The 12,352-nt window shown below is 47.6% G+C and overlaps 1 protein-coding gene across 4 annotated transcripts in view; it reads right to left on the bottom strand.

Moving 5' to 3' along the window:
- The window catches only part of DGKG (diacylglycerol kinase gamma), a 224,758-nt gene that overhangs the window by 97,860 nt on the left and 114,546 nt on the right, over nt 1–12,352 (bottom strand). For all 4 annotated transcript variants that reach the window (XM_070371987.1, XM_070371997.1, XM_070372006.1 and 1 more), the window contains 3 exons: nt 10,108–10,197; nt 7,367–7,527; nt 84–148 (listed from right to left, as the gene is read on the bottom strand). In XM_070371987.1, the coding sequence (XP_070228088.1) occupies nt 84–148; nt 7,367–7,527; nt 10,108–10,197 (316 nt within the window). The remainder of the gene's footprint in view (nt 1–83; nt 149–7,366; nt 7,528–10,107; nt 10,198–12,352) is intronic.

Here is a 12,352-nt window from a genome sequence, read left to right as displayed (position 1 = left end):
AGGCCTGGGACCCGCGGCCGCGTGGGTGGGGCAGGCAGGCAGTGCAGTCCCGGCTACCGGCTACCTCCGCAGGGCCCTCTTACCTGCTGTTGAACTTTTCAGGGTGTTTCTCTCTCATCACGTGGAACCTGTGTGCAATGGAAGCATCCTGAAAGGGAAAGGGACAGAAAGCAGATTCCTGGTTAGTGGTCCTGATCCTGTGCAATGTGGAAGGAAGGGAAGGGACACACGCTTTCACTGAACTTCCCAGATGTCAGGGGGAGACCAGGGAGGCCCCCTGCAGAGGCTGGACACCAGGTCCAAGGTTAGGGGCGAGGGCCCTCATGCTGTTAGAGCTGATGCCAGACGACGACTCCTAATGTTCACTGCTACCCTTTCTAGCTCAGGGTGAGTTAAGGGGATGGTGCTGCCCTTTGGGGGAGAGGCTTGCCCTTTGGGGAGAGGGGGTGTGTCTGAGTGTGTGAGCAGTGAGAAAGCAGAAGCCCACATGGGGCTGAATGTGTTTGGAAATGCCTCACCCTATTCACTCTTTAAAGAAATACTTTGTATTCTGGAATATTTTAAGAGTCATAAGTAGTTGCAAAAATAGTACAGAGAGTGCCTGTGGCCCTTTCACCCAGCTCCCCCCAATGATAACATCTTATGTAACTATAGTGCATGGTCAAAACCAGAAAACTGATGTGGGTAGAGGCTGTTATATATTAACTCTTAGTCATCCATATCAGTAGACAGAATTGGTAGCACTGGATAACAGGCTTAGCAGATAATTAAAAATATATTTAAACTTCTGGCTTTTGCCTCTTGATCACTCCATGGAATCGACTCTCCCCAAGGTCAGCAAGAGTCTCATTACCACGTTCTATGGATACTGTGCTATCCTCCTATTAGCACATTCCTTTGCTCTACTTTGGCCACCTGCTCCTCAGTTAGGATGGCTCTCATGTCACCATGCTTCCGGGCTCTCCATGCTCAGAGCAGAACCTCTCAGCCTTGACTCCATTCTGCAGCCTATGTTCCCTGCCATGGGCTATATCCAGGTGTCTTAGTTGTTACTAGCACGTAGCTGCTGCTGTCTCTACAATGTATCGCTGGAGAACCAACCCTGAACTTCAGACCTAAAACTGAACTCATCTTTCCTCCTCAGATTGGGTCCTCGGCTCTTGTTACTGGTCTCCTTTTCCAGCAGAAGAATGTGTAAAAGCCCCTTCACGGCTCAGGCCTCCTGCCAGCACGTCAGCTGCAGGTGGTGGGTTTTAGAAATAAACAGGCTAATTGAGCTGGGGGTGGGGGTGGGGTGGTGACAGGACAAGGAAGCTGATTCAGATTTGTGCAGGGAAGAGATACAGAAACTCATTTACTGGAATGTGTAACTAAAAGAAAATTCAAATTCCATACAGTGAGTTTTTAGCTATATCAATTTCATTTCTTGATATTGGAAATTCTACAAAATTTCTGGAAAAAAATGGTAAACATCAGGAGGTATAGTTCAATGAAGCAACTTTCTTTCTTTCTTTTTTTTTTTGAGCATGTGCTTTGAGTGGTGAATAAAGAATACGGGCTAAGTGTGGGGACAGAAAATCCAGAAGTAAGATAGGGGCCAAAGGGGAGCTTTCGTAATATTTTTACTTGGCAGAAGAATAAACCCAGTGAGCAGCCCCCTGTTGAAAGGCAGACAGGGCAAGTCAAGGATATGGGTTTATTTTATGGTTGGCTAACACTCTTTGCTGAAACAATGTCTTGGGAATTTAACATTTAAACTCCAGTTACTGATTCATTATTTATTTAAGATACATCAGGAGTTGAAATTGAAGCACCCCTGTGGACAATGGGAGGAGAGGGGCAACATTAGAGGAGGGTGGTGGGGGTCTGGTCTCTGTCCCCTCGGTGGATCCAGCCTGCACAGCTTCTCCAGGCAGGAGCGTTTCCTGCCTTCAGAGTGCGCCCACCTCCCTCCTAAGCAAGTTTTGTGAGGTTGCTGAATAAGATTCATGTGACATCTGTCAAATGCTTCTCTAGAATTCAAGAAACATTCCGTCTACTTGTGTTCCTTTGAAGCACTGATTTTCTTCTGTAAGCGGGAAAAAAAAACCCAGAAGAAAAAGAAAGAAAAGAAAAAAGTAATCACATGTTGCCTGGCATGATTTGTACTTCACTCTCCCCCACCCCCAATGCTGTAGTGACTGGCTCCTGGCTTTTTAATTCCCTAGGATATGTGCGTAGGTCCCTGCCCTCTGTGTCATTCCCATTATCCTTGTTTGTTTTTTTTTAATAACTAGGTTTTGCAAAGGTTCTTTTTACAAAGACCAGGCTTTACAATATTACTAGTTAAGCATGTGGTTCTGAATTTGACAGTGTAACCCCGTGATAAATATACAACGTGGTAAGAGGGAGTTGAGCAGGTCCACTGTTGTTCAGGTTTGGAAAGGCAATGCTGGTAAAGACGCTAACCGTGTTTCTCTACCTGGGGATTAAGAAGAGAGGCAAGATTCATCTCCACTCTCTGCTGGGTTTCTCTGTGCCAGGTGTTAAGCTGGCTATACTTACATTCAGAGGTGAGTTCATTTAAATTTTAGAAACCAGTGTTATAGTCGTTCCAAACCTTTCCTGTAATAACTGCAGCAAAATAAGTCTTCTATTTGGAAGGTGGGGGTGGAGGTGGGAATTGCACATTCATGGACATGCTGCACACTCATTTCTGATGGCCTCATTCTCTGGGGTCCTTTCTATGAGGTGTGGGGTAAAAAGGAGATAAAAAGCAGTATGGACATATGTCTACTCTTTCCTGAACTAAAACTCCCAAGTGCAGAGTTGGACAAAAGAATTTTGTGCCCCTTCCACATATAAGTGGTAATCATTTGGACTCTGAGCTATTTGGGTGTCTAGGCCAGTCCTGTCCAATAGAAATAAAAGAATTTTTGTAACCACATTAAAAAAGTGAAAAGGAACAAATGGAGTTAATTTTAATAATATATTTCAATGAATATTATTGCTACAATATTAATATAAAAATTGAGATATTGAAAATTCTTTCATACTACATTTTGGAAATTTGGTGTGCATTTTACATCTCTCAACTTAGAGTAGCCCCATGTCAAGTATACAATAGCCACATGTGGCTAATGGCTGAGTCACTTTGGCAACTTATGGAGATAAAAAAACAGAAAGGAGACAGTAAGACAGATTATTTGGTATTTGGATTGTTCTGAAGAATTATGGCTGATTGGGGAAGGACAAAGAGTGTAGACCCTTTGTCCAAGACACCACTCAGGTAGTCCCATTGTTCCTGTAACTTCTTGACTCTCATAGGTGACAGATAAGAACTTGTGGCTGAAGGAACTGAAAAGTTTGCAGGGAAATGATGACTTTCTGATAAATTCCCTAATGGGTTTGCCATTGTGGAAACTTAGCTGGTGAAGTCTAGTAAGTACAGAATGTGAGGTGAAAAATGGTGCGTGAGTTAGTGTGATGGCTGTGGCCCGTCCTTGGCCCCTGGGTTCCCCTCGCATCAGAAATAGATTTCATTGACTCAAGGGATTAGCTGTTCACCCATCCTGTTAAGGCTCAGTGAAAGCAGAGCCTTTTCAGCGTTCAGAATTACACATACCCCAGGAATGATTTTTCAGTTCCAAACTTCCTGTCATTGATACCTGGCCATCCTGACATGTCTGCAAATCCAAAAATAAAGAGCAGGGATGAAGAGGCCAGAGAAGTCAGAGGAAGTAGTGTCCTGAATGCCTGGGTTGAAAAATCTGCCAATGGATGTTATCAGATGGAGGGAGTGAGAAGGTCAAGGACCTTAGCTCTTCACTGGCAGGGAGCTGGGGAGTCTGTGGTGGATGGGAATGTAGAGGCAACGAGGCCCATGTCCCTCTCTAAATAGGCCAGGAGACTCTGCCCTCGCTACCCCTCCATCTATGAGTGGGCTCTATTGGCGCCAATGGGAGTGTGTGAACTCATCAGAGTGAATGCCCTACCACCCAGGGACAGCTCAGTGGGGGTCATTGTCACCACCCTTATAAATGCAGAGCAGCGGACATTTGATATCGGTAAGATATTCCAGGTCCTTCAAAAGAGGCAAAGACTGCAGTACTCTCTTTGCCAAAGGAGTCCGACTCTAATCATCTTAAGGAAGTAAAGCCTGGGGGTTGGTTTACATACTGTTTCTCCTCTTACAGAGTTTGGGAAGTCAAATAGGGAGCAAGAGCTTCTGCAAATGTCAGCCCCAGATTCTCTTAGGGTTACATGTTGGCTACTTGTTTTCTCAAGAATTTCCCTTTCCAGCTTTTAAAGAGTGAGCACACAAAGCCTGCAAGCATTTTATTGAGAGAAGGCTAAGGTTACACCAGTGAGAGAAAAACAACCCTGCTTCTTCACTGATTTGCAATAAAATATTAAACATGGACAAGCTAAAGGTACATGAAAAAAAACCACGAGGAAGATTTTGTGAAGTTCTTCTTCACTTGAAAGATGAGCGGATTGGATTACTGTAGGTCAGCCCGGGGTAGATAAATCTCTTGACCGCTGAAGGAAATGGAGAATCTATTCCTATGCTTTCCTTGGGGAGCAGTTAGTTTGTATTTGTCCTTTTTTCCCTCCCTCCTGCCCATCCCCCCATTCACGTCCTTCTTATTTGTAAGAATATATTAAAAGCATGCTCAGTCTTGGCTCATGGGATTAGGGCTTAGTTATCTAGCTGAGGGAGAGTTGTCGCTTCCTTTTTTGCATGATTGTCCATTTGGTCAGCAGTACTAAGTAAATGTCATTTTTTTGCATATGGTGCTTTGTAGAGATGGACAGGGAGGCCTTAGGAATACTGTTGTTTCTGGCAGCCAGAGCTGGGCGTGAGAAGAGAAGACTTGGGGTTGAGGACTCTGAACGCAGCCCAGGGCATGACCTGCCCTCTAGAAGCTCCCAGGCAGATCACCCAGTCCTGTGGCTTGGCTCTCACTTCTGGCCTATGGCTTACAGGTGCTGGTTTCCCCTCCTTTCTGTCTTTCCTCTCCTTTACCTACTTCAGATCTGGTTTCTGTTCCTGTGAAGAACCACTTCCTCTGACCATCCTTCTCTGTTCTAATGGGTTGTCTTCACTTACTGAGGACTTGATCGGGACCGTCTGCATCAGAATTATCTCAGGGGCTTATTAAAGGTGCACATTTCCAGACTTGCCCAGACCAACTGAATCAGAATATGAATCAGGATCTGTCATGTGGGTGGAATCTGCATTTCTGACCAAGGGAACAGGTAGGGTACGGGTGAGCCATCACACAGTAAATTTTGAGGATGCCCCTCTAATGCTGCTGCATTTGGCAGCATGGAGATGATGGCCTGTGCGGGATCTGCATGGCTCAGGGTCCACAGCATGGTGGGCTATGGAGACTAGGGATTCCCGGCTCCATCACTCACCAGCTTGGGCAGGTCACTATCTGTCTAAGCTACAGTTCCTTCTTGCAAAATGCAAAAGCGGAAAGGCTATACCCTCCAAGAGGGACGCTGTGCCTGGTGTGCATTAGGTACTCAATACATGTCAGCAAGTTATTTTCTGGTTACTACAGGAAAAACGACATGTGTTTCAGTCGTACTGTAATGGAGGGAAGCTGCATGCTCCAGAATCCCGCTGGCCTCCAACACCAGACTTGTCAGCCAAGTCTCATTTGCAGGAGCTGAAGGCTGCATGTTCCCCTTGCATGAAGTGGAGCCTGAGCAGGTGGCTCCAAAGGAGGAGCTTTTGAGTCAAAGAGAGGATGGAGGGGTCTCCTCTGCAGGAGGAGCTGGTAGGTCCTAGGCAAAGGTATCTCCCCCTCACTGAGGAGGGTGCAGGGGAGCTGAGGAGATCAACCAGATCAGGGCAGCAGAGACCCCGAATATATTTCTCACCAGCACCTCTATCCTTTCAGAGCCCATTCACGGGTCGAGCAATGCCTCGCTCTTTTGTTTTAGTTAACAGAAAAAGAGTTGGGGACTGGGAGTCAGAGAATGAAAGCAAATCCCTTAATCTGATCCTCTGTTTCCTCACTCACCAAATGGAGGGAATACTGCCCTCCAGTGTAATCATAAGAACCAAGAAAATATCCGTAAATATGGTAAATTTTAAATCCCATAAATATAAGGGATTATTATTCTTCCTTTTTGCTTCCATGGCTCTCCTTTTAGTTTTCTTATTAAGAAAACAAAAAACCCTTTCCTTAACCCTGTTCTTCCCTCAAACTACCCTGTTTGAGGTTGGTCTGGAGGGATTCATGTGCATATGAAACTGGGCAGCAAAGTTCCTAAGACAGCAGAGAGAAGGACCTGGTTTCAGAGTGAGGCACAGTGTGTGTGCCCTAGTTCCAACACCTCCACGTTCCGTGTCCCTAAGTCTCCTCTGTAACATGCAGTTGGTGGGGATGATAATACCTGCAGGATTGCTGTGAGGACTAGAATAAAGTCTAGCACAATGGGGAACACCCAGTAGGTGCTCAATAAATGCTAATGTCTACATTTCACCTTCCTCCTAATTCCCAGATCTATGGAAAAGACTGACACCTTTTCCTCTCAGTCACGTCTCCAACAATTTGGGAAGCAATGTCCAACCTATGCACTTTGGACCAGAAGCTGAGTTCAGCAAAACCAACTAACTTAGCTGTGCTATATGTGATGGGAGCTGGGGGAGAAGGAGGAATGTGCTGCTGTTCTTATAGTGTGCGTGTGTTTGTATGTACGTGCTTATGTACATGCATATGTATGTATTTATGTGTACGTGTGTGTGTTGTAAGGGGGCTAAGTCAGGCACATGGAAACAAACCCTTTAGTCTCAGGCAGAGGTGACCGCACAGGAGCTTGGGGGGAACACAGAGCTCAGCCTAAGGGGTCAGCGAGGAGGAGATGCCCCAGAGGCTTAGGTGCACTTGGAGTGTGGGGAGTGGGGTTGGGAAGAGGAGAAAAGACAGGAGAGAGAGAATTCTGAGAACTAATCCAGGGAGCCAGCTTGAGACCACAACGTCTTCCCTGGAGCATCAGCATTTCCATCTCTGGAAGCTCACCTGAGAATCTCCTCCTGACCTCATCCTGGTTATTTTTTGGTGTTGCTTCTCCTTAACTATTTCAAATTATCCAAAGAGTAATAGGTCTTTTGAAAAATGTGCTGTTTTTTTTGTGTTAGGTAAAATGATAGGGGCAGGAACTTCCTGCAGAAACAAGAACAGGACTGGGTGCAGTAGGATGTCCACATCCAGGCTGGATGCGAGGATGCCTGGACCCAAGTTGAGGCAGGGGGACGCTGGGACAAGTAAAGAGCAGGGACCCAGAGTGGACAGTGAAAGACTAGAAACCTTCCTGCCCACCTGGGCACTTCTCTCCCATGCAGAAAAGCCATTCCTGGCCAACTCACCACACCGATGGAGAAATAGTTGTTCATGATGTTGTACGGGACCTGGTCTCCGTTCTCCACCTCCTCTCTGGGGATGACTTCCAGATGCCAGCGGTCCAGCATCACCAAGGGGCTCTGCTCGATGTCCTTCAGGATTTTTGTCAGGCTGCCCCCTTCATAACCTGCGGAGTGCAGCACTGATTTGCCCCCAGAGCAGAAAGGCTTGCTTGCTGCTCATGCAGCTATCAGGGTGGAGCAGAGTGGGGCACCCCTTGGACACCCCCAGTGTGTCCAGGCCAGAGTCACTGAGGTTCCCTGGGCCACAGAGAAGGAGAGGACAATCTGGAGTAATTAGAAAGAAGCTGGGGCAATCTGGAAGCCAGAGTAGCAGGGGTAGGGCCAGGTGCTGGCCCAAGATGGATACACCTGTATAGCTGAAGCAACCCCTGGGGAATCAGTGCGCCGGATGGTTGGGAAGCTGCACGTGGGAGAACTGAGGATCTGTCCCAGGACTGTGTCATGAGGCAGATGGACACTGCTGTAGGCAGAGTTTTAGGATGGTCCCCACAGTTCTTGCCCTTGAGGGATTATATACCCAGCAACCCCCAGGACCTGTGGATAAGATGGGCTAGTCAGTTGCGGTTTGGTATATTATATTGCACAGGTGACTTTACAAAAGCAAAATTATCCTAAGGGATCTGACCTAATCAGGTGAGTCTTTAGAAAGACTGGGCTTTTCCTTAAGAAATAGGTCCGAAGCTTGAGAGGGATTGGAACTGAGAGTTTCTTTTGCCAGCTCTGAAGATGGAGCGATCCATTACATAAGGAATGAGGAAGGCCTCTAGGATATGAGAGTGAATCCCAGCTGACCACCAGCAAAGAGACAGACCTCAGATCTACAAAGAATGGAATTCAGCCAACAACCTGAAAGAATTTTAGAAGGAAATTCTTCCCTTAGAGTCTTCAGAGAGGAGCACAGCCTGTCCAGTGCCCTGATTCTATCTGGTGAGGCCTAGTCACATTGTTCTAGGATTTTTTTTTTTTTTTCTTAAAGCATTTATATGGGTGCACTGGGTCTTTATTGCAGTACGTGGGATCTTGTTCCCTGACCAGGGATTGATACCAAGCCCTCCACGTTGGGAGTGCAGAGTCTTAGCCACTGGGCCACCAGGGAAGTCACTGTTCTGGGACCTCTGACCTACAGGAGCTGATACAAGGATATTTTAAGCCTCCATGTTTATAATCATTAGTTGTTACATAGTTTGTGGTTGTTTAGTGGCTAAGTCATGTCTGACGCTTTGCAACCCCATGGACTGTAGCCCTCCAGGCTCCACTGACCATGGGATTTCCCAATACTAGAGTGGGTTGCCATTTCCTTCTCCAGGGGATCTTCCCTACCCAGGAGTCGAACCCGCCTCTCTTGTGTCTCCTGCATTGGCATGCAGATTCTTGACCACTGAGCCACCAGGGAAGCCCTTGTTTGTACATAGTAGCAATGGAAAACCAATGTAGCAAGTGAACTGGAAGTAAGAAGTCAGTGGGAGAGACAGTCTTTTCTTTCAAATAACACTTTCATGTTCCTGATTACCTCTGGGACAAGCTTGAAGAGCATTTTCAAGCTGTCAGGGGTCTGGTCAGCACCTCAGGGGATGCATCACAAGATAGCAATGAAAGTAACGAGGTAGCTGAGGGCCTTGATGCTAACTGGGAGCACAGAGCTGCGGGAAATTGGTGCCTCGCTCTGCTGCCTAGATGCCCAGAGTCTGAGGCCACAGTCCGCTGCCCTTCTTGAGTAGAGGGTCCTTCCCAAGCCCAGTGTGTGGCTGAGGATCCTGGCAGCTCTTCCCATGCCTGTCAGCTTCCTTCTGGGGCTAGCTTCTGCTTGCTCTGCCCCCACCCTCCAAGCAGGCACACTGACCACTATGGGCCTGGTCTTGGATCACTCCTAGAATTGATCAGCCATCTGGAGTCTCATCCTGATTCTGCCTGCCACCCTGATCTCTCCACTCTCTGGAGCGTGCTCAGCTCTGTGGGGGCTATTGCAGTTTGCAGAGTTCTTAGCTCCTGACCATTGCCCTATATGCTGGTTACTACTCTGAGGTCCCTCTTAGGGGAATTTCAGAATGAGGGGCCCTGGCCCTGGGGTGATCTGAAATGCCCCTGGTAACTGGTTAATTGGACTTTTCAGTCTACATTCTGACTCCCAGTTTAGAAGAAGGTCAGTAATTTGGAGAGGGGGAATTTCAGGCAGAAAAATTCCTACGTGAGCCCTGACTGGGATGAATCCTGGAGAGGAGACAAAGGAATTGACTTGTTAGAAGGAGACAGAGCTTCCCCAGTGGCTCAGTGGTAAATAATCTGCCTGCAGTGAAGGAGCCCTGGGTCAGGGAGATCCCCTGGAGAAGGGCATCGCAACCCACTCCAGTATTCTTGCCTGGCGAATCCCATGGATGGAGGAGCCTAGCAGGCTACAGTTTGTGGGGTCACACAGAGTTGGCCACGACTGAAGCAACTTAGCACACAGCACACACACGGAGGGAGACAGATTCAAAGCCGAGAGTTTCAGGCTGATAGTAAATCTTGTGAAGGGCAGACACAGGCCCTGGCATCAGGGAAAAGGCATGGATTAGACATGATCCCAGAGTTGAGTATTTCTCCATGGAATGTAATCCTTAAGAGCGGAGCTCAGCCTAGCTCTGCAGAGCCTCCCTGTAGACTGGGATGCTTGTCCCTAGGATAGTGCCCCTCCCACGCAGACTCACCTCCTCCCCAGCGGAGACAGCGGGCCAGGTCATTTCCTGTTCCAAGAGGCAGGACAGCCACAGGTGGATGCTTTGCAAAGTTGGCCTTATCTGCAACCCATGAAGAGGAAGAGAGAACCATATGCCACATGATTACAGAAGGTTTAAGTTGTTCAGTTACTCCTTATCTAATGCTTGAAAGCCTCTATGGCATTCTTTGTCTGAATACTTCTCCTGATGGGGAACTCACTACTTCCTTAAAGCCATCTCTTCCATCTGCAGTAAGCTAACCACTGCAAAGGAGCCTTCATATTGAGCTAAATCTGTCTCCCAGTAACTTACACCTGGTTCATCCTCATTTCATCCTAATTCTTTCCAAGAAGTGACAGTGGTAAACCTCAAAAACATTCGTTTGCGTAGTTTTAATCTTTAATGATAACAAGCATTTACCCCACTTATCCTTAGACAGATCCTGCAAGGAGAACTACCCTGGGATTTCTTTGAAAGGAATGATGCTAAAGCTGAAACTCCAGTACATTGGCCACCTCATGCGAAGAGTTGACTCATTGGAAAAGACTCTGATGCTGGGAGGTGTTGGGGGCAGGAGGAGAAGGGGATGACAGAGGATGAGATGGCTGGATGGCATCACTGACTCGATGGACGTGAGGCTGGATGAACTCCGGGAGTTGGTGATGGACAGGGAGGCCTGGCGTGCTGCGATTCATGGGGTCGCAAAGAGTCAGACACGACTGAGCGACTGAACTAACTGCAAGATATTATCGTTCACGTGGATGAAGAAATGGAGGTTCATGGAGGGAAAGTCATTCTAGAGCCAGCATCCAAACCCAGATTTCTGCCCCTCTAAGTCCATACTCCTCCTTTCTTCAGAGCCTAAGCAGCTGCATAAATAGTAAAACAGGTGGGTCTGAGACATCAGAAACTGAAGATGCCTCACCTCAAGTCATTCAGGTTCAAAAGCTTAAAAATAACATTGTGTCTAACAAGCCAAACCCTGAGATGTTATCTGGCACCTAGGGAACAGTTTGCCACTTCCACCACCTCCCAGACTTGCAAACACAGAGTCCTGATCCTATCTCCCACAATGGTTATGATGAAGCATCAGGCCAAACCATTAGAGAAAGCGTAGCATAACGTATGTTTTCATCTGGCTGCATATCTACAGCAGCATGTTGACTGAGCTGGGAAAGCTGAAGGAGGCCAGACACCCACTGGGCTCCAGGGGATATCACTTATATAAAGCTCAGAGCATCTGATGCCAGGGAAGGATGTGGGTGATGTGACTGGGGAGCACGGCTGGGGATTGAGTGGGGGGCAATGCAAGAATCATCATCCTGCATGAGGTTCATGCCAGGGCTGCCCCAGCAGGTGACCGTCCCTCCCCACCCCGCCCAGGTTGTCACACTCGTGCTGGAAACAGCTGAGGCAAGACTCAGGGCTGAGGTTACTGCCAGGAGGGTTGAGATGGAGTAAGTTGGTGGACTCTCTCATTTTCCAGAACAATGCATTTATGCCTCTGGCCTTTGCTGGGACTCTTCCTTTGCCTGGAAGACCCTTGTTTGCTTAAGTCTGCCCCTTCTTCTGTGGTTCCCTTTGCAGCAGATCAACCATCCTCACAGTGCTGAGGCTAGACACCTGGATGTAATTCTAGATTTTTCCTTCTCCCTCGCCACACATCTGTTTACACATCAATTTCTACATGCTGTCTCCATGGCTTTCCAAGCACTCTCTCCTCTCCCTCCCATGGTGATGGCTGAGTTCTGACACAGTATGAGTCCTTCCAACCACTACTGCTGCACCAGCCCCTTTCTGTCCTCTTCACCTCCAGTCTCACTCCCTGGTATGTTCTCCACAGGGCCATCCAGGCAGGCAATCCTTGAACCACAAGCCTGATCACACTAGCCCATTGTTTTGCCTTCTGCCGTGACTCCCATCACCCCTTAGCCCAGCAGCAAGGCCCTTCTCAGCTCTGCCTTACTCTCTAGCCTCATCCTTCTCACGTCCTGCTTCCCACTCACCATGTCAACATGGGGTTCAATGCAGAGGCCCTTCCTGGTTGGCTTAGTCTGGACCTCATGCCTCTCCAGAGTGCTTCTCTAGTGCCAGGGATGATCTCATTCACACTATCTTGTAAATGACTACGTTTTTGTTCCCCAAATGTACTGTGACCTTTCTGGGGGACCTGTATCTTATTTGCCGCAGTATCTGCACACCTTTACTGAAGGCCTAGATGCTGTGTTAGGTGATC

Source organism: Bos mutus, chromosome 1 (genome assembly GCF_027580195.1).
Source record: "Bos mutus isolate GX-2022 chromosome 1, NWIPB_WYAK_1.1, whole genome shotgun sequence".
Classification (NCBI taxonomy): Eukaryota; Metazoa; Chordata; class Mammalia; order Artiodactyla; family Bovidae; genus Bos; species Bos mutus.
This window is presented reverse-complemented; position numbering and strand designations above follow the sequence as displayed.